A 21,909-nucleotide genomic window follows, 5' to 3' on the forward strand; every position below is an offset into this window, starting at 1 on the left:
CAGTGAGGGTCAAGGTCAAAGTCTGGGCTAATCCCTCTGAAATTGATTTGACACAGATTTATCCGCACGGAGCAAATTTGTGTTAAAAATGCATGAAGCTTGATATTTTCATACTAGAAATGTTCCTGTTATATTCACCAGTGACACACAGAGAGAAAATATACAGATAAATGGGTCTCAATTTGCATATGCTGGAGAGATGACATTTTTAATATCAAAAATAAATAGTTTTCTATCAACATCAATTATTAAAAAAGCATTTTATATGAACACTTTGTACTTGGAAAAAAGCAGCACTTATAAGAAAAGATTTTTTAAAGCTTGAAGTACTATGTTGAAATTAAATAAATGTTACAGTTACAAAAGATAAGGTCAAACATTTATTTTTCAATTTGAAGTGAAGGTATTACTTAGTTTAGCTTTTCTTAAATATGAGTGGGGGACGGGCTTATGCTACTTTTTTTCTTCTTGTATAATGGTAAACAGCAACAAGCACTACTGCCACCTGTATAGTTTGGCCCATACATCGGGCCCAAACCCCACCAATGCCGACTAAATAAGCCTTTCTACAATGCCATAAGAGTGATATATTTCTGCAAATTGTCTTTATTTTAATCTGTTGCGATCAATGTGAATTAAGATAAACTCCCCCAAACAAGGTATCAACATCGCTATAGACAGAGCATTAACCTGGCAGATAAACTATTTAGTATATCCATTGCATGGATATATTTCACATTCATCTGGGGAAGCTCAGAAAGCTTTTAGGAAGGGCAGAACATTTCAAAGAAATTCTCAAAAGGGGATTGGAGGAACATTCTGTCTGTCACGTTCATAACAGACCAATCAGAGGCAAAAATGACGTTCTGCACATGTGCTATTCTTGAGCTGACTGGCTACCGCTGCCGTAGATTGTTAATGGCTGAGCTTCTCTGTGAATAAAACTGATGGCAAGGCCAGACAGGAGAAATGTATAAACATCTTCTCCGTGAAGACAAGCTTTAAAGTGGCGCTATGCTCTTGTTTGAAAAAGAAATCTGCTCCGGTTCCGATTAAAAAGCTGCCTTCCTGCACCCATATCCAAGCTAACAACTACAGCGGCAGCAGCCATAGGATACACAGGTAAATCCCACCATAACAATTGAAAACCTGTGCTGAAGCAGACTGGTAGAAGAGCGTAAACATATTTTTTGTCATGAAAAGCTTTCAGTGTAGCTCTCTGCCCTTGTTTTAACAAAGAAATGTTATCCAGTTCTGACTAAACTGCTGCTGCAGCTAAGTCCGAGCTAATCACTCCACTAGCAACCATTGTACAAAAATCACACACAACAACTAACTCTTTCCCTCTGTAACTCTCACAAACTCATGCTGAAGCAGGCTGGCAGAAGAGAAAATACATTTTTAACATCATGACAAGGTTTTGGTGTTGTTTTTATTCTTTATTTCATACAAAAATGTGGCCCAGTTCTAGTAAAACTGATGATCTGCTAAAGCTACATCCGAGGTAATCACCGAACGGAGGCAGCCTATGCAAACGGCTTTGAATAGCACTAAACCCAGCCCATCCCTACTGCCTTGTTCTCCTTAACTGATGCTGATTGTTCCAAATAGTGTTTGGTTTGGCACCAATGTTGCAGTTTGAAGCTTTTCAAGATGGACTTGCCTGATGATAGACATGAAGTCTGGTAAATCCATCTGCTTTGCAAGGCATGGCATCACCAGAGGTCCACTGTGCTCCATGAACCCCCGTTAGATGTCACTAATCCTCCACTGATGCAACTCTACTGCTCTGAAAGTACAGTCACTCACTGAGTTACCCAGGCAGTCAGTCAGGCAGACACATACAAACCCATGTGTAGGGCTGACCTTAGAGGTCAGCCAAAAATCAAGAGTCAAGAGTTTCAAAGGGTGTTCCCTATGTGAATGCATACCAATTTAAAATTATTTAAAATGGTTTAATGTTTGATGGGATTTTTAAGATATTACTCTGATCTGCCTCTATTAGATTCTGGAGACACAGTCTGGATTCAAAACCACATTTGTTATTTATTTTTTATGATTTGTGGTGTGATAATGAAATTGTTGCAGGGACACGACTGGCATGTGACAAAAAAAGCCATGTGACTGCAGCATAGTTATTTATTTGAAGCGTTTAGTTGAACTTTACGATTTCTGTTATTGTCATGGGTAATGTTTTACACTAATGGAGGGTCTTGACCCTTGCCACAGGGTTTCAAAAAGCACAGACTTCCTCTGAGACTTTCGCTGTAAACAAACAATTGTGTAAAGAAAACTCCACGGAGATCAAATACACATTGACAGGCAGGGCTGTAGCCACAGGAAGCCTTCCATTTAAAAAAAAAAAGAAACTGTATCATGTGCAAGGGCTGTTACAGACAGTCAGAGCCCAGGCAACAGGCCTAGGACTGCCATGAACGTGAGATATACAGAGCTTGACACCAACTCTCTCTAATCCACACTGAGCTGTGTGGCTTCTGATTCAGGATATCAAAAGTGCCTGTTATGTTCATAGAAAATTGGAATTCAAAAGGGAGGCAGCTGTGTCATCAACTTCTAAAGGTCTCTGGAGCCATTGTAGTTACCTTGTAGGTAAGGTGTAAAATTATTCTTCAAAAGAATACTCTGTTAGCCTCAAATGGATATTGATGACAAACATACAGTAGTGCAAAATCAAGGGATTGATTGAATACTGTGGAGAATATGCACAGCAAAACCTGAATACTGAAATGAACACTGTCAGAGTTAAACTAACACTTTCACCATGTATATATGGGTGCACACCCCAGAGCTTTGATCTGACTCCTACTGGAGAATTGGTACCTTAACATTATTTAAAGCTGCAGTAGGTAACTTTTTGGCAAACATCCAAGGGGAGAGATTTTGAAACATCAACACAGCCCTTCCCAACCTGATTCTCTCTCAGTTTAACCCCCACATTCCTGTGAGCCCCTCCCACAAGCTTGCACACTATCTGGTTTTAACCAAGCTGCAACCTCCGGCCCTGAAAAATAAAGCCAATGCGGAAGTGCAAAAAATTGCTACACCGCGAGTGTCCACTTGAGGCTGGCTGCAGGACCACCGTAAGTCCCGTCTTGTTAAACAGCCAGTTTTGACACACGAAATAAACCGGTTTACAGTCTGGTTCAAAACACCAAATGTGTCTCATTAGCAAGTGTCTTACTGTGCTCCCACTGTATGGGGGGTGAATTTTTTTGTACCACGATCATTTGGATTATATTTAGGATGAAAGCTGATTGGCCCGTCTCATTTGATTGACAGATAGCTGGACAGGCAGAGGCTCCGTTTCTGTCAACCGGAATGCTAACTAGCAGGCTGACAGAAAGTCGGGCTGTTAGTGGGCGGGCCGTTAGGTTGGTCCAAAGTTTGGTTGAGACCGCAATTTCATTATGGAAGCGTCCACGGATTGGCTTCAAAAGCCATTTGAGTCCACCTATTGTAAGCAGATAACTGATGTCCAATTCTTTCTACAGTCTGTGGTTTTAACCAACATGGCGTCAGACAGTTGTCAACAGAAGACGCAAGGATTGCGGTGGTAATCCTTGTGGTAAGAAAGCTTGTAATTTCCAAAAATAATTCAAATTTAAGCTCAGGGATTTACATCCTGTTATTTCACATTTGAATATTTGTCAGAAACGAAACTCAGATAGCTAATACCAGCCAAACAAGTGAGCATTGCTTATACTTAGATGATGCTAGCAGCTAGCCGGCTAGTTAGCATTGAACTAACACAGTATAGGTTTACAAACGCTAGCGTGTACCGAATAAAAATCAAACTTTTATTTTCAGTGTGAAAGAGAAGCGGTGGCTAAAAGTCAGGTCCATCCACAGCTGGAAGGCGAGGTGTTTGTTGCAGGAGCCGGGCAGGCGCAACCAAAGCTGCAGAGCCAAGGGAGAAGTGGCCATGGCCAGACGTGGACATGGAGAAGCAACAGCTTATGGTCTGATAAACAGACAAAGATCTCGTAGAGAGGTGAAGCCTTTAAGAGCTCAAATAATGGCAGAAGAGTGAGTATGTCTTTTAAACGCATATTTTTTACATTGTAAAACTGACGTAGCTGACCCCTCTTGTATACATTTGTAATAAGGCTGTTTATTTTGCCTTACCAGGTCAGAATTAGAAGCTTTGGCCTGGAGCAGCTGCAGAGATGACTGAAAGAGATCTCCAGGGGTTCACAGCCATCATCATACATGTTTGTTTTTAATATGCTCATTACTCTTTTTTCACTTTTCAGATACCAGGTTATAATGTTTAATTTATATTTGCTTACTGTATAAATTTGTTTTTTGTTTTTTTTTTTCACTTTTTTATGTGATTCTGCTTTATACCTTAGCTTTACCTTGAGCGATTACAACACTTGTTATACTTTTACTTTGTTCTCTTAGACTTGTAAACCACTTGTAGATGTGCAGTTAAAGCATTTTTACTTTAGAAAAAAATTTAATCCTAAATGTGCAATTTATTTGTTTCATGCCACTCTTCAAATAAATCAGTAACACATTTGTCGTTCTCTCTTATGTAAGAAATTACTGTCACTTTGTTAAATACATCACAATGCTGCATAAAAACTGAGAAAATATGGTCCAAAAGTAATTTATTAAATAAAATAAATAGCGTTTTTGTGCATAGGATCTGGTACTCAGCTAGCTGTTTAAGACAGTTGAAATAAACAATGAATGCTTGTCCTACGAGATCTTCAGTGCAGCAGACTCCTCATCTTATGTATTTTTCAAACTCAAGCAATAAATCTTTGGTTATTATAACCTACATTCAGTATGAAACATGTAATCATTTTATTGCAAAATGGATGTAGTTTTACTTGGCAGCGAAGGCACTACTCAAAAGATTCTCCCTGGGTCAAGCAGCATGCTTTGACTTTTCAGGGAGTGCATAGCTAGAAACCCCCGTAACAAAACAAGGAAATTATTTCAGAAGCAATTAATCCATAGTAGCATGAATCTGAATAAGAGGGTGCAACAAGCTTTATGCTATAAAGGAGGAGGCTAGGGTGGAGGAGGTTATGCTTTGCCAGCAGCAGCAGTGTGGTGCTTCTGCATTAATGCAAGCAGGGATTAGAAGAGGAAGAAGATTTTCCTTTATTAGTCCCACAAGGGGAAATTCACAGTTTACACTCTATTGTTATACATGCTACACACACATAGGCTGAATTACATGCAAATACATATGCACAAACAGGATCCCCATGGACATGCACAAATGGAGAGATGTCAGAGTGATGGCCTTGCTGCTCTTGTTGAAGCGCTGCCGTGAGCTGTTTGGGGTTCAGTTCCTTGCTCAAGGGCACTTCGACAGTGCTCAGGAAGTGAGAAGTATGTCATATTTAGATACACCACTGTGTTGAGAGAAAGAGCTGTGATTGGCTGTGGGAGCTGTCAGCTGATTGTGGCTAGGGGGTATGACTGCTGTGAGGTAACTCTTAGTTTCATCAATATTAGATGGAATGAACTTGGGCAGAACGATTAAAAAAAATATCTAATTGTAATTATTTTTGCTCAAACTACAAATTTGTTATCAATTGCTTTACTGAAGGTGATTATCATTGAACTGGTATTTTGACTCATTTCAAGTTAAAAAAAAATATTGCAACGTCTGCAATTTGTAAATTGCAGCAGGCCATATTGCCATTTAATCTAATATGTGATTAATTCCCCAGCCCTAGTCTGGAGGTGGGTACATCTTCAGGATTTTAGTCTTTATCCATGGTTTCATACAGTTTCACAGCTGGAAGTGCATCCCACCATTGCTCCTTCTGAAGATCACCACCTGTCCTGTTTACACGAAAATGAAAAGCACAAAAGAAATCAGAATACACTGATCCACAGTCCAATGCCCTGTAAATTCAACACTGTGGCTGTAGATTATCTGTGCTGTATTTCAACTGCCTTGCTGTTGTATTAAGCACTCTGACATATTTATAACAAAGATGAAGCTGCCCTCTTGATTCGGGGTCACAAGTGTTTTCTGATCACTTCCTGGGAGTATTAATGTATGCAAATTATTGCTGGAATGAACTAAATGCATCTGTAAATAGAACAAAGGGCTTATAACCTCCAGTGAACGCATGCTATGAAGACAACAGTTTAATCATTTATGCAAATTAAAATCTAATGTATCTCGAACCCAATATCTAAAATGATGCCATATATTCATGTATTCTTTATAACAAAATAATGATACTTAAAATTGAGGGAAAAGGGAAATAACTGAAACTGGCTCCTCTTTCTAAGAAGGGTTATATGTTTCCACATAATTACTTTAAAACCACATTCGTGCTAAGCAAGCTACCGAGGTAAGTACAGGATATGAGCAGGAGAATGTCACGTTTTCTGATTAGCTGTGTTGATCAGCCTAATGAGCCCTCAACAGGTCTGATTTCACCGGTCAACAAGGCTACGTTACACCGCGGGCTAGCAGGCCTCAGCAAAGCTACATCATACAGCAGGGGACATTTATACGAATAGTTATATTTCTCCTTGCAAGACAACATAGCAAAATAAAAAAAAAAGGCCAGTTACCTTTCCAGGGGAGAAGTTGTCAACCACGCGTCTGAGATGAAACTTTTCAGCTCCCGAAGCTCCCTCTGATTAATCTTGCAAAGCAGATGGATATGCCTGTTTCCTTGATTCTCATAGGCGAATCCGTCTTGCAAAGCTCCCGTCTGAACTGTTTTGGCCCAGTCAGAAAGTGACAGGACCAATCAGCGACAGGGGGCAGTACTTTTGTGCGCGGTGGAGTCGTGACGTAAGCAAGCAGCAACAAGAGGCATGTGCCATTATGGCTGAAGACATTAGCGTGGATGCTGCTAAAGCAGCAGATTTATCAGAACTTGATGACATTTCTTCGTTAATAGAAGAACAAAGAACAGAAGTGAGTTGTGTTCTTTTCTAAAATGACAAAAGTTGTGTACTGACATGTCTATAGTTGTCATGGTTCGCATTATGCAGTTCTATATGGAGTTTATTCCTTGGTAGCTGTGCACACGCACCTCAGTAGCGGCGTGTTTTGTTACTCTGATTGGCCTGTAAAGATGTGACAGACAGAACATTCTTCCAATTACCCTCCGAGTTTTTTTTCAAAGGCTCTGCCCTTTCCCAAACGCTATATATCGAAGGGTTTCCAGATGGATATGTGAAACAAATCAGATGGCATGCTGCGCCGATGTTTACTGTCATTTTATTTCCTGCTCTGTCTCACTACGCTCTTCTTTCCAAGCGTTTGCAGTGTGTAAGTCGTGTTGTTAATGGTATGCTGATAGCTGTTTTGGCAAAGGAAAAAAATACTAGGATCTCGTCTCTGTCCCTTGCAGTTACCACCGTCAGTCATTTTCAGCCATTATCAATGCTGTTTACTTCTTCCGCGTGTTCACCCAGCGAAAGATGCTCCTCGGTGAATCAGGGTGAGGGAGTAAGACCTGCCCCTCAACCAATCGGAGTAGAGAAGTCAGAGGCAAATCTGATTTGTCGGAGATACCTGGAGCGGTGGAGAACTTTTGACTGCTGATAATGAGGCATATGGAAACACAGAGATCTTGCAATAGTGTCATTTTACTCCTCTCATTAAGAGCTCTCAATGGGTGTACGAACATTTGATCTAAATAGAACAGAAAAAAATTCAGCATTGGTTAGCAAAAAGTTACCTGCTGCAGCTGTGTCATCATTGACTCTTCTTAACAAAAACCAGTGTTACTGTAGCTCAGCACTTCTCTGTAGTGTTAGAAATGTACCCCATCAGTGTAACATTTTCAGAAAGATCAAAGATTTCCTTTCACTTTGGATGTCACCTTTCATATTTACTAAAGACTTCCATTTTATATTGGAAACCTGACCAGAATATCAGGTGTTTTGTCAGGTCTTTTGATAAGCTTATCACCCTTGCCCACAGATATCTTCCCACCACATGTTGGAAGTCACTTACTTGATGGATAACTTCACCAAATGTATTTTTTTTTTAATCGATAACAACAACAATCCACCAGAAACAAGACAAAGTACATCCCAGCACTGATAACTGTACAACAGGTGACATCTTAACACATATAAACACATCTAGAAATGGCAGTTTGCAGTGCACAGATCAACTCTACTGAGTTAAATTAACACTGAATGCATTAGCACTGGCAACTTATTCCAACACTGAAGGGCATTTAACTTAGAAAGGAGCTGAAATTACACGTTGGGACTTAAAATTAACTCTGAAATGTTAAACACTGCAGGTTTTGCTGTGTGCCATTTTAAAAATAGATTTTCCGAATTCAAGTTCTGAGCTTCTGATGCATCCTGGAAGGTTTATGATTCCCATTTGGCAGCACTGGAGTCCACATGCCAAACATCTGGGCAGGTGGCATCCAGCCACTCAGCTAATAGCAGGCCAGATATCTGGCCTGTCTTTGATGTGCAGACAGGGATTACAGGAGTCCTCTGCACTCCCTCTTAATAAGCCAGTATTGAAGGAGCACTATCATCTATAATCTTTATTGATTTCCATTGCTAAAAAAAAAAAAAAAAAAAAGATGTTGCATCAACGTTGATGGATGAGTCAAAAGCCAGGGGCCGCTGAAAAAACTCCTTAAAGGAACCACTAAAACCTCTTAAATCACCATACTTAGTGTATGAATACTTAATTATTTCTGCATGGATTCATGTTTGTGGAATAAAGGTTTAAAGGGCATTTGTCTAAAATAAAAATGAGCACCAGTCAAGAGGTTGATAATGCATTGCTACCTGAATGGTAATCAGGAAAATTGATCATCAACTCTATCAGCCCCCTCCAGATACACTGTGGAGAAATATGATAATTTTCCTCTGCACAAAAAAAATGACTATTGTGACTTTGGTCAAAGTCAGTCAAGGACAGGATCAGTGGTCTGGGGTTTTCAATTCGATTTGCAGGTCCTTTGTTCCATTCCTGCATTATCTCCTGCTTTAACTCAGCCATTTGAGAGGAGTGTGATTGGAGGCCAAATTAAACTGGGCGTGAATAGGTGCGCGGTTTAAACCTCTGTGTCTGCCAAACTTCCTTGGGCTTTGGTTTCAGATCAAATGAACTGTTAGATTTCCTTTTGACTTAACCCAGGCTCTTTGTCATAACAAAAACACTAATCATGCTTGTTAACTTGAATGATTCACGTAGCATGACAAATACAAATTCCCATTCTCAAATGTGTTACATGGCTGAGTGGAAAATACTGCTTTGCTGTCGCACTAGTATAAAAAGAGAATGATTCAAATAAGGGGATCAGTAAATGGTACCCGCAGCGTCTGCTGAATAAAACAAGTGTTATATGTCATTAGAAGAGCATGTATTGTTTTATCACACAAACCAGCTGAATTTAATAAAGACTTGTAATCACAAGCATTTGTATTTGTTGATGCATGCTCTTAGTTTGGAAAACCATGCTTTAAAATGTCAAGAGCCAGAAGCTGATATTTATTTGCATGGGTATCTCACTCATATCCCTGAAGAGAGACTGTATTTTAAATTGATGATTCATGTCAAAAGATAGTAGATCCTGCCTTTCCTCCCAGGTAGTTTCATCAACCCGAACATGTGGCTCCTATCCAATAGATATCATTTCCCCCGAGCTCAATGGAAAAGAAAAATAACCAAGCAGGAGTCCTGGTTATGATGAATACTAAATAAAAGTATGGCCAGGTAACTGTGACAGTGTTTCTTTCATGGCATGTTGGGTGAAACTGTAAGTGTTTTGGAGTGGGTGGCTGAATCTGAGAGGAGCCGAGAGTGGTGCAAAATTGAGAGCTTAGGAAATGAAATCCTGTGTTAATGACAGTGGTACCTTAATTAAACTTGAATACCTAAATGAGCGCAAAAAACAACAAAGACAATTAGATGAATGCCTTAGGCTGGACTGTTTGCTGGTGCAGTGCCAGGGGCAGATTTCTCCTCCTCTGTATCACAGTCTACTTTACTGAATGGCTCAGAACAGCTGGCAAAAGGAGGTGAAGTTAAAAGGTAATCCATGCTTTCCTCAAGTATAGCAGGCAAAACGCTTTCTTTAAATGCTATCTTGTGAATCCCATGAGCTGAAGCATTCAGTACACTCATCTAATCCCTCTGGAGAGGAGTTAAATAGCCTCAAATTGTTCCTGAACCACAAAATGTGAAAAGAAAGGTGACCAGCCAGAGTAAGGGTTGAGGTTTAATGGGGAAGGGTCCTCAAATGAGCCATAGTTTAATAAAACCCCATATGGGATAGCAAATATTTATGTTGTCATGGGGGTTTTCAGCTATAATCAAGTGACTCAAAGTTTCTAGAGGATTAAAGAACGATCTTAGTCGAGATAATCGCCATCTTGTCTGACAAATCTGAACATAGATAAATGGGTAATTAAAACTATTGTTCCATATGGAGAACGACTAATAGGTGCTCCTTTATGGCTTTTAAGGTCAATAATTACTACCATTTTGGTCCGACCCATGAGCACACTAGTTGCAGGAAATGATTTATCTCAATTGCACATTAAGACTGATTAGGGACCTGTCTCACGCCAGTGATTCAAATGAATCATCCCCATTATGATAGTAGGGTCTAATCTCACTTATAAAATAGCACCTTTATGGGCCCATGGCTGTGATGTTAGTGCAGACTGTTCTCATAGGAAGCTTTCACTTCTCTTAGGATGCTAAATGTAGTAGACTGTTCTATTTGTGAGTTCCTGTATTGTGCCAGGGAGCCTGTCCATTTTCAACCTCTTTTTCAAGAGCATCTCTCACTGCTCCATTAGCTGAGTATGCTCGGATATGCGGGGAGTAGCAGGGGATGGGGGGGTTGGGGGGTAGATGGGAATACTAACATTTGAAGAGAGAGAGGTTTGCTGAGTGCACTGTTCTGACTTTGGTGCTCCACTTATCTATGATGCTCTGTCAGAGGAAACCAGAAAGAGGGCAGCAAAGGCAGAGAAGAGATGAGTCAGAACTCCTACACTAATGACTGAAACAAGCCCTGCAGGTTTATATCAGAGTTCATCATTTTAATGCATGTTTTTTTTTTAGTCTTTGGGAGAACAAAATAAAAGGAGCATGCTATTTAACATGTTAATGTAAGTTCACCACCTTTTAGTTTATACCTGACTGATAATTTGAGATTGCTTACAGTGGATGAGTTTAGGCCACATTTATACAACAACAATTTCAGCTAGAAAAGAAAACCTTTTGCTGCATGTGCTCGCTGATTTTACAGGACAGTGCGGTTTTAGGTGCAGGAAAATTTAACGTTTTTAGATAAATTTCAGAGAGCAAATTTCTGAAACTTTACAGACAGGTACATTACAGCTCCAGTACAACAACAGTGGAACCAACTGTTCCATGGTTCCAACAACAGTGGAGCAAGTCTGTTTGTGCTGCTCGATCCCAGTCAACATTTTCTTCAGATTAAATTGCTTTGCAGTTTAGGGCAACACTGCCTCATCATCTGTCCTCACAAACATTGGTGCATTAACCATTTCTGTGTGTTTACACCTCACCTCGCTTGGGAAGGAAGCAAAAGTGTGCATGCACTGTTGTTTTGTTACAAAACCACAGCACCAGCTATTGGCCTGGCATGTCAGTCCCTCTGTGTGTTTGTGTGCTGGGCAGTATCATTTTTAAAGAAAAAAAGGCAAAACCAGTCTGGTTTCAATGGACTATTTTTGTTTAAGTCAAGGGCCTATTCAAGAGACTGGGGTGAAATCTGATTGGCCACCCCAAAATTTTGAAATATCATTAGCTTTGGCTAATAGTTAGGCTGTGTTGGCAACAGTTTGTAGCTTTCTTGACATGGCACATTTGACTATATAAGAGTTCAGAAGTTATTAAAAATGAAACTATGAGGATTAACAGTATATATTATCATTCTGTCCAACTTTTGTAAGTTAAAACAATATACCTGCACAGAAATAAATAATTTGTATGATATTTCAGTGTAAGTTGTTTAATAAGGTATGCTAAGTGAAATAAAACATGATAAATAAATATGATTCATTCTCGCATGGGAGCACACATACTGCAGGTCTTCCCTGCATAAGTCACTGCCCCATCCCAGTCAAAAAAATCTGGCTATGTCACTGGTGTCAATAAGGTAAGGTAAGGTAATACTTTATTGATAAGGTGGCCTTATATTCAATTAGTGCAGGTTTTTATGTGTTTTTCCCATTAATACATAGATACTTGAAAACTTGTTAAATCCAACCACCACTTACAATTCATATGAACATTTGAATAGCCCATTTATTAAACATGTTATTCTGCCGGCTGCAGACTAAGTCTGATGACAGCTCACTGATTACAAAGTGTTTACTTCACTTGTATTGCTCGATTAAATGAGCATTAAAATCTCTGCACTCAATCATGTTATGAAAGTTTGAATTGATTTATAATAACAGCGGTGAATAAAATGTTCTGAAAGGCAAACCAAAGATGCATCCCCGTTGCTATGTTCAGAGCTTTGAGTTGGAGGGTAATGTTGCAAAACGTGTGTGCCTCATGCTCTAGTCTGCCATGTTTAGGCATCATATTTGAACCTCTCTTCATTTAAACTGCTGTTGGTGCCTGAACACATGTAGAAGCTATCAAAGCTTGGTGTGTATCTAAACTCAAAATATTCATGTTTGCATGAACACAGTACTGGCCTACATGATACAAATCTTGACTAAAAATTACCCATGAATGTAATTGTAATTGTAATGTACCAATCAATGCAATAAAAAGAAGCAGCATGTCTTTTTTTCTTTCTTTGCATTCAAGGCAAAAAGCTGACACTACCTCAGAAACATGTGAGATTGACCTCCATGGCAAAAATTCATATTGATGGTTGCAAAGGGGAGATTTATATCATTAAAATACTATATCATACTGAGCTGTAGTGTGTTATATAAGCTAGTAGTTTATAGTGAAAGGCAGAAATCTCCACAGTGGAAAAAGGTTAATTTTGTTCAGTTAATCACTTAAATGGATTCCTGTCCTCTTTCTACTTTCTACTTTCATGACAGATTTGCTTTTTCTTTCTTTTCTGTGGAAAAGTGACTGCCCTGTCGTAAATGCCGCAAGTTCAGAGAAAAACATTAGGAAATAGTCAGATAAGTAGTGAATATTTTACAGCTACATTTTTTTGCTCTTATGTTGTGATGGAGTCATTACATTTAGTCATTACATGCTCTTCCTCAACCCCAAACCTGCATAAGCAAGCTCATCTAGTTTAAACTGCTGATCAGTGATCATGGCTATGGCTAATTCAAATCCTTCCTCCTTATACTCAAAGAGCTACTCGATGCCTGTCTGAAAATGAATGTCCTCTGGTGGAGCACTGGAGTGATTCCTATGTTTTGGTGGCTGCACTATGGCTGTAATACAACTAGTCAAATCTACTTGCAGACATCCACAAATATCAGACATGCATTTCCTCATCTTCCTCTCTCTTTTTGGACAAAGGAGTGGAAAAAATCCCTCTCCTCTGCCTCATTTGATTTATCAGCCATATATTCTTTCACCTCCGGTGTCTCCTTGCTTTTCTTTTTTGGAGTACCAACAGTATAATCAACAGCTGCTCAATATTTATCTGCTCCAACTCCAACATTATACGTGCAGTCGCTGTCGCTTTGGTTTCATGTGCACAAAACGCAGGAAATGTTCAGAAGAGACGGTAACTGGCATAAAAATTGCACTGCAGAGTAGAGTGTGGGTGGAGCAGAGCAATGTGCACACACTGAAGTACAAGTATGTACCTGTCGTGCTCACAACCATGTAGTCCACTATGGTAGAGTTTCCCAACCATTTTTACTAGGAGCCCCCCCTACATGTACCTAAGAAAAGCAGAGCCCCCCCCCGGACCCAAGAAAGAAGAAAAAGTGACACACTGCCACCAAAAATCAACATAGATTTTAACTGTATCACTGGTAAAACCCTCAAAAGCATCTTGGAAATGACTGCCCAAAGACCTTCTTTTATTTGTCTTTGTGTAAGCGGTTTAAACACACAAAATTAAAGCTATGAGCTGCTTCTTATACACATGCAGTCAGTTAGACACGCCTACATTAAACACATGAACAAAAACAGCACCTAGCTTTACATTAGCACCGTTAGCCTGTTAGCATTAGCCGCTACCATAAAAAGCAGCTTACAATGGCCAAATACCATCCACTACTGACAACAACAAATCGTCCAAACGTAAGTCACCAGTGCTCCTTTAGCAAGACACCACGTGAAAACTCTGCATTTCAAATGAAAAATGAGTCTTGCCATCAGTTGTCCAACATTAGTCCTCATGATGATTTTAACGGTAACCTCCGCTAAAGTAGCAAATCCAACCATCGTGGTTTATTGGGAGTAGTTTCAAAAAGACAAAAGCTCCACAATGGATAGTTCGGTCCAGTCCTCCTCTCATCATGGCTTATCCTACGTTGCTGCTGCTAATTAACCAGGACACCCCAAGCATTAACAACCAGCTACGAGGAAGAGAGATGGAGCCCTTGCCTTTAGCCTCAAGCGGTTCTTGCATGACGTGATTTGATGTTGAATACAATTTCACTTTATTAGAGAACTGATCACACGTAGATTTATCCACCCATCAAAGTCCACTACATATCTCCTAGGTGTAGGCCTCTTAGGCCTCACGTTAAAGCCGCTCAGCTGTCTACAGTTCCCTTTGTTTCAGCCTCTTTATTACTTGCAGCGATGACTGACTTAAAATCCTTCCTTAATATTAAGCCTTTCGTTAACCAGGAAAGTCTAATTGAGATTAAAATCCTGTTTTCCAAGAGTGTTCTGGTGAAGATTTCCTTGCATAGTTTCCAATAGCTCTGAACTCCCTCAGAAATAGGATAGATAAACAACCCCAGTCACAGATGTAAAGTAGGTGTTTTAAGATTATATTGAGTCTATATCAAAGGATTTTTGTGACATATCTTCTAGGTAACGCAAAATATAATTTTCAAGTATCCAGTAGTTACTTATCTGGTTATTTGCATATCTTCTGCCGGCCATTTTGACCTGTATTATTTTTATCTGCCCTTGATTCTGGCCAAAGACTGGCAAATGCCGGTTAACGCAAACTTTGCTTTGAAGTCTGTTTGAGTTATATCAACACTATTTTGTTTTATACTGACTTGGACAGCAGGTTTACACCACTGCACTTCATAAGTAGGAATGTAAGACAGTTTAATAAAATTCAAGGAGAAGGGCCCACTGACTGTAAAAGCTCTGAAAATACTTAAAAATACTGAGTGTGGCACATTTAACTGAATATTTCAGAATTTGTTTCCTCAAATATAAATATGTATTTTGGAACTTTGTAGTACATCTTATGGCTTAGTAAGCAAAAGAAACTAAAAGACTCATAAGCACTAATTTAGAGTGTTGTGTGTTTCCATCTGCTCGGTCTTGGTATTGACCAGGTGTTACTGGTTGAGATTTGGGGCCTGCTGTAACTTAAATAATCATCTGAATGGGAAGAAAATGTTTTAAAAACTAATGAGGCAGGCGGTACACAAAAAAACTCTATAAATAACAGTGTAAAATATATAGATACAGTCTAAATGATTAGAGAATAATATTAAAATTGATCATTTTGGTTGATTTGATTGCAAAGTCAGCAATCCAGCTTTGAATTGTAAAGTTTGAATAAAGAGAAGCAGAGTAAAATTATTGAATTCAGTACATACACAATGTATACAAAGGGAAAGGTAGAATTTGGACTGGGAGAAGTTTCATTAGAACAAAATCAAGCAATAAACCAGGACTTGATAAATGTTTTGATCCATTCTTTGACTATTGTAAACTCTTACAGATGGGCTGATCTCTGAATGACAACTTACCAAAAACATTAGGTGTTACAGTCGTTTTCTGCTGTTAACAGCTTGAAGTATTCAGAGAGGAACAAACCCTCTTTCATTTGTTTTGTAAGTGCCATGCTGCCGCTCTCTTTCAGCTTGTCAACAGCAGTGCCAAGTCTCCACTTGGGAATTGCCCAAGTCAGCCCCGTTACCTTTGCTAAATTTGGTGGGAGATGTAACAAGAGAAAAATGCTCCATCAATCATGTTGCAGATTCAGAGAGGAAGGAGTGGAAGGGGTTCAGAGTCAGAGAATAAACCAGTGAAAAGCTCTTCCAAAAAACATTTCCTGCGTGAGATGATGGGAAAACTTTGCTGTACTCTCTGGGGACTTCATTTATGAACACACCGGCATCCTCTAGAGCCAGAAGTTTTAGAGCAGAACCCAGGCACTTGGTTGGGGGTGTTTATGAGCATTTTAAAGTGAAATCCTCCTTTACCTTTGTAGCCTGCTCCATAAGATAAAATCAACCTGCCAAGGTTTAAGAGTGTCAGTGAGCAGGGATGAGGTTAGAGGATCAGTGATAAGTGCAACATACCTCTTCATCTCCTCACACAGGTCAAATAAAGCCTACTCTATTTTAACCTTAATTTTGCATATCAGTCTAAAGTCTCTAGAATGATTGGGCCCCTCTTGCACAGGACTAACCCCCCACTACCTCTTTTTAATCACATTCATGTGGCAGATGACGCAATGCACAAAAAATGCTGAGTAATGCAAACTGAAAAGATTAGAGCCTAAACTAAGATCTAGACAGAATATTATCCATATAAGGACTCATCAGTCAAGACTGACTAAACAGTTCTGTTGCTGCAACCATTATGCATGCACAATAGTCTTAAGATCTATTTGGTATAAAAATCCATGTTTCTTTCTAGGCATGGAGCTTTAGAAAGCACTAGTCATTTCTTCTTTTTCATCACTGTTATTGGTATTGTAAAATTCCCCGCATAGCCATTTCATGGTTTAGCACAAATTAACCCCAAAACCATGGCTTTCATTTGTTATTTAACCATCTCAGATGTGAACATACTCTGCAGTCTATAAACTGAGTGAGCCATTCCAGTGACATCCCTTATTTAGACATCATGGTTCTCCTTAGGTGAATTTAGCTGGCATTAAATCATAACAAAGGAACCCAGATTTTTAAGAGAGCTGGGACTGTCTGACTGCAGTTATTACAATAGGGGTGTGCACACCACCTTCACCAGACAATCTGCTTTAAAATCTATGGACAGGCAAATAATTGAAGATAGAACAGTTTTCCTTTCACGCTTGTCATTCCCCACTCACTCTCGCCAGCTTTCAACTCCATCCACTGTCTTTTTTTTCTTCTTCTTTTACAGCTAAATGACTCAAAATCGGAAGTATTTTTGTTCAACTTCCCCAACTCTCACATCAACCAAATTCAAAGTTTAATTTCAAGGCCCACTGCCATCTAATATTACAACCCAGCAAGAAATTTAGGAGATATTTTTGATGCAATCCTTTCCTTTAGAAATCAGAACAGTTGTCCAGTCCTGATTTATTCATGTCAGATCTATAAAATCAAACCCATCCTGCCCCCTGCTGACCTAGACAAAGTCATACACTGACTCATATTCTCCCGACTGGATTATTGTGACACCCTCCCGTCTGGCATCACCAAAAAATTCCTTTCCTGCCTCCAACTGGTCCAGAACACGGCAGCAGATGACATCACATCACCTCTCTCCTCGCTTCCCTCCACCCCTGTCACTTTTAGAATTGATTGTAAGATTTTACCGATCACTTTTAAAGCTCTTATTGATCTTGCCCCGGATTATATCTCTGAAAAGCTGACACCATATGAGCCTTGGATCCTTGGGCCGGGGGTTCCTGGTCGTTCCAAAGTCGAGATTCAAATCTAAAGGGGACCAGGGTTTTGCTGTTAGAGCCCCTCGACTTTGTAATGACCTGCAGATTCAGTATTATCTTTTAAATCACTCCTTAAAACTCACCTTAACAGACTTGCTTTTGTGTGATGTCTCCTCTAATAATTTCTTTTATCGCTCTTTATTCATTTTGCTATGTAGTCATATATCATATCTTATTGTTTTTTTATATATATTTTCAATATTTACTATTGTTACTGTTCCCATTAAAAATGTTCATTTATGTTAACTTTTGTGCTTCAGTTTGTTTAAATTTTTATTTGACTGTCTAGACCAAAGGTGTCAAACTCAAGGACCTGGGGCCAAATCGGTCCGTGGAACAGTTAAATCTGGCCAGCAAAATATCTCATATTTCTAACTTTTTATCAGTATGTGTGTGCAGATTTGCTCAAAAATGTGAACTTATTCTTGATGATTTAAGATATTCTTGTTAAGTCATAAAATCTGAAAAAGTAAGGAGTAAAAATATTTAAATAAGAAGTCAGGAATGTGGGTAAAGAAATTAATTTGTGTTTTAAATTAACATTTTCAATTTAGCATTTCAAAAATAGGACTCAAAGTTTTAATTTCATACTTTGAGCATTTCAAATCATAATTTTGACTTCTCATATAATATTTTGAGCTTTAAGATTCATAATTCTGATTTTGAAGTCATATTTTGACCTTTTAAACCAGTTATTTTGTATTTTACCTCACATTTTCAACTCCAAACTTTGACTTCATAATCCCGTAGTTTGGCCTTTTAGACTCACAATTTAAAACTTTGAATCATATTTTGACTTTCAATTTCATGATGACAAATTTTATTTCATATTTTTACCTTTTAAAATCATGATTTTGAGTTTCTAATATGTTTTTGCCTTTAAAAAACATTATTTTTCAATTTCAGTTTCATCTTTTGACCTTTCTGAACTAATAAATTTACTTTTCTCAGATTGTGAGCCTTTAAACTTCTCTTTTCAACTTTTTACATGTCAAAATTGTTTATCATCAGTGCTAAGTTTTTTTTTCATATTTTATTACCGGTGAAGCAAGGTTGACAGTTTATGGTTAAAAAGGTGACCCTGTTAGGCCCTCAGGTTAGTCCTGAATCCAGAATCTGGCCCCTGCTGAGATTGAGTTTTACACCTGTGTTCTGGACCTTCTCTGTTTGGTTTGATTGTTATTGCATTTTATTAGTCCCTGAGTTCATGTCTCATACCTGAGTTCATGGCTGTATTTAAACAGGTGCTATATAAATAAAGTTATTGTTATTATTGTTATAATTATTATTATTTGGTTTTTAGGGGGGCCCTACAGATGATCCATATTATATTGTGAAACTTCTCACAGGGTCTATGTTTACCAAGTATCTAAAGAGCATTTCCTTTTATGGCAAATCTGTTTCCCTGGTAACAGCCGTATGTGTAGACTCGGTTTTGTGGTACAGGTCTAATGATTTGCTTTATAAAGTCTGAGTGGGGCTCAGCGAGTGTAGAGTTTTTTAGGGATGGACTCTTGACAAGAACATGAAATTTCTTGTTGTGAGTATTTACAGCTGAGTTTTAACGGCTCTCATTTCATGGTGAGATCATCATGGCTAACTTTAAGCTTGCCAAGAAAAGGCCCCTATAGTTTCTTTGAAGTCCAGCTCATATCCTCATGTCTTAGTCCAGTTACCTGGCTTGTTTCCTTGTCTCTTGCTTTTTTCCTAGTTATCTTCCTTGTTCTCTTTCATGTTTCCTAGGTCATGTGCTCATTTCCTTGTTTGCTCATTTAATAACTGTAATCATGCATTTTTATGCATGTGCACAGGTATTTAACAATATCCTTTTGTTCGTATTTAGATCACAGATTGTCCTTTTAAACTCCATCACAGGAGATTACTGACTTCTAGACGGATATTTACTGCAGTGCAGCAGTTTAGATGAAAAGCATACAAAGGGAAGATGTGTCCCCCGCAGGGACAGCTCCTCTGATAGGTGGTGACATGATAGCTCTCTCAAAGCTGCCTCTCCTTTATTGTCATTTGTTTTCATTTGAAGGAAGATTAAAGAATCTTTTATACTATTTGAAATTTCACTGGGATTGTATTACTATTGAGCAGCATTGTGTGGGGAAGGTGCTGGGTGTTGGGAATTCATAGAGCTTATCAAAGTCCATAAGGGACTGAGCCAGCAGACTGCATCCAGAGATATGCGGGTAATATTCAGTAGCTGAGACTCAGCTTGTTTATTTGCTTCATATCTCTTCCTCATTTCAATGCACAGTGGGATCTTGTCACAGCCAGAATGTGGATTGTTATGTTTATGACGATGTCCATGATAGGAATCTATTCTCTTCCAGGTTTATACCAGATATGGGAAATGTTACACTTTCAATGGCAACAAGACCACATCCAGGAAAGCTAAGCAGGGTGGAATGGGAAATGGCCTGGAGATCATGTTGGATATACAGCAGGATGAGTATTTGCCCATCTGGAGAGAGACAAGTAAGCCCCATACTGTGTGTCCTATGTAATTACATCCTATGCTACAACTTGAGATAATAATGATATTATTGTTAACAACAAAAATGATAATAATAATTCTGAAGGTCACACTCTTGCATTTCTGCGACCTGTAAAATGTTAATTATAACAGGATATTGTTAAAAATAAACAGATTTTTGCCTGCATTGTAAATGTTTTTAATTACCAGTCTTAGAATGAAACTTATCTGAACTATATATTACAGTAAGCATCAGCCCAAGCTGTGAAATGAGGCAGCCATCTAAATTCCCTTGTCCTCTCTTTTTGTAATGCACCTTGCTTCTGCCTTTTCATCTTGAAGATGAGACTTCCCTCGAGGCTGGTATTCGAGTTCAGATACACAGTCAGGACGAGCCTCCCTACATCCACCAGCTGGGCTTTGGAGTCTCTCCGGGCTTCCAGACCTTTGTTTCATGTCAGGAGCAGAGGGTAGGTCTTCTTTATCACAGTACAGCTCCCCTGCCCCCAGAACCCAACCCCCCAGTTCCTCCCTCACCAGATAATGTTTGCTACCATTCGCCTCTGGTGGTTTACACCGGGGTCTAATAAATCTCTGTGTGCTTAGCTGACCTACCTGCCCCAGCCCTGGGGGAACTGCCGCTCCACCAGCAAAGAAAAGTTCCCAGGATACGACACATACAGCATCAGCGCTTGTCGTTTGCTCTGCGAGACCAACGAGGTGATGCAAATGTGCAACTGCAGGATGGTGCACATGCCTGGTAAGATCAAGTTCCACTAATTCTTCAATGCAAACAAAGATGTGTGAAAATTATGACATGAATGAATATGAGGTCAACCCTTTAGCGTTCCTTTGATATCCTAACACATTTGTCTCTGTAAGGACAAAAAAAGTCCACTTTCAAAAAACTGCTGTAAAAATATTGTATATTATTATTTCCCCCACTTTAAATGAGTCGATCTTTTAAAACCACTTCAGCCTAAAATGTATATTTAAAATATTAATTACATTTTGGGAGATTTAAAGCCTTTAAAGGCCAGTGTGTTTACATAACTGCAGTTTTTTAATAAAAAATAAATAAAAAAGTAAAATAATTTCCATAAATTACATTTCAAGGAGTATTTGCTTTTTATTTTCATGAGGCCCTGAGATGAGTCAGTGACTGGCAGCAGCATTGATTTTGATGCATCATTTTTTTCCCTATAGAATCAGCTGTCAAAAAAAATCCACTCAGGGTCCTAAGAACAAAAAATGCCAGCTTCCTCAAATCATCTGTAAAAAACTATATATGGATGTTTTTTCCCCTTTTGAATGAGTCAGTCTTTTAAAACTACTTCAGCCTGAATAATACTTATCAAATATTAATTATACTTTTGGGTTTTAACCCTTTAAAGGCCACTTAAATAATATCTGTAAAATGCATAACGAGGAGTATTTGATTATTATTTTCATCAGGCCCTGAGATGGGTAAATTATTGGCAGCAACACTGATTTTGATGCATCTTTTTTTCCCTATAGTATCAGATGTAAAAAAAGAAAAAAAAAATCACATTCATGGTCCTCAGGACAAAAAATGTCAGCTTCCTCAAATCAGCTGTAAAAATGTTATATTACAATGTTGTTTTTCTACTTTAAATGAATCCATCT

The 21,909-nt window shown here is 38.8% G+C and overlaps 1 protein-coding gene across 1 annotated transcript in view; it reads left to right on the forward strand.

The window, feature by feature from the left end:
* LOC121522709 (acid-sensing ion channel 4-A) overlaps nt 1–21,909 on the forward strand; it is a 109,726-nt gene that overhangs the window by 73,544 nt on the left and 14,273 nt on the right. Inside the window, exons 2-4 of the mRNA XM_041807312.1 lie at nt 20,120–20,264; nt 20,605–20,732; nt 20,869–21,022. Of these exons, the coding sequence (XP_041663246.1) occupies nt 20,120–20,264; nt 20,605–20,732; nt 20,869–21,022 (427 nt within the window). The remainder of the gene's footprint in view (nt 1–20,119; nt 20,265–20,604; nt 20,733–20,868; nt 21,023–21,909) is intronic.

Source organism: Cheilinus undulatus, linkage group 15 (assembly GCF_018320785.1).
Source record: "Cheilinus undulatus linkage group 15, ASM1832078v1, whole genome shotgun sequence".
NCBI classification, from domain to species: domain Eukaryota; kingdom Metazoa; phylum Chordata; class Actinopteri; order Labriformes; family Labridae; genus Cheilinus; species Cheilinus undulatus.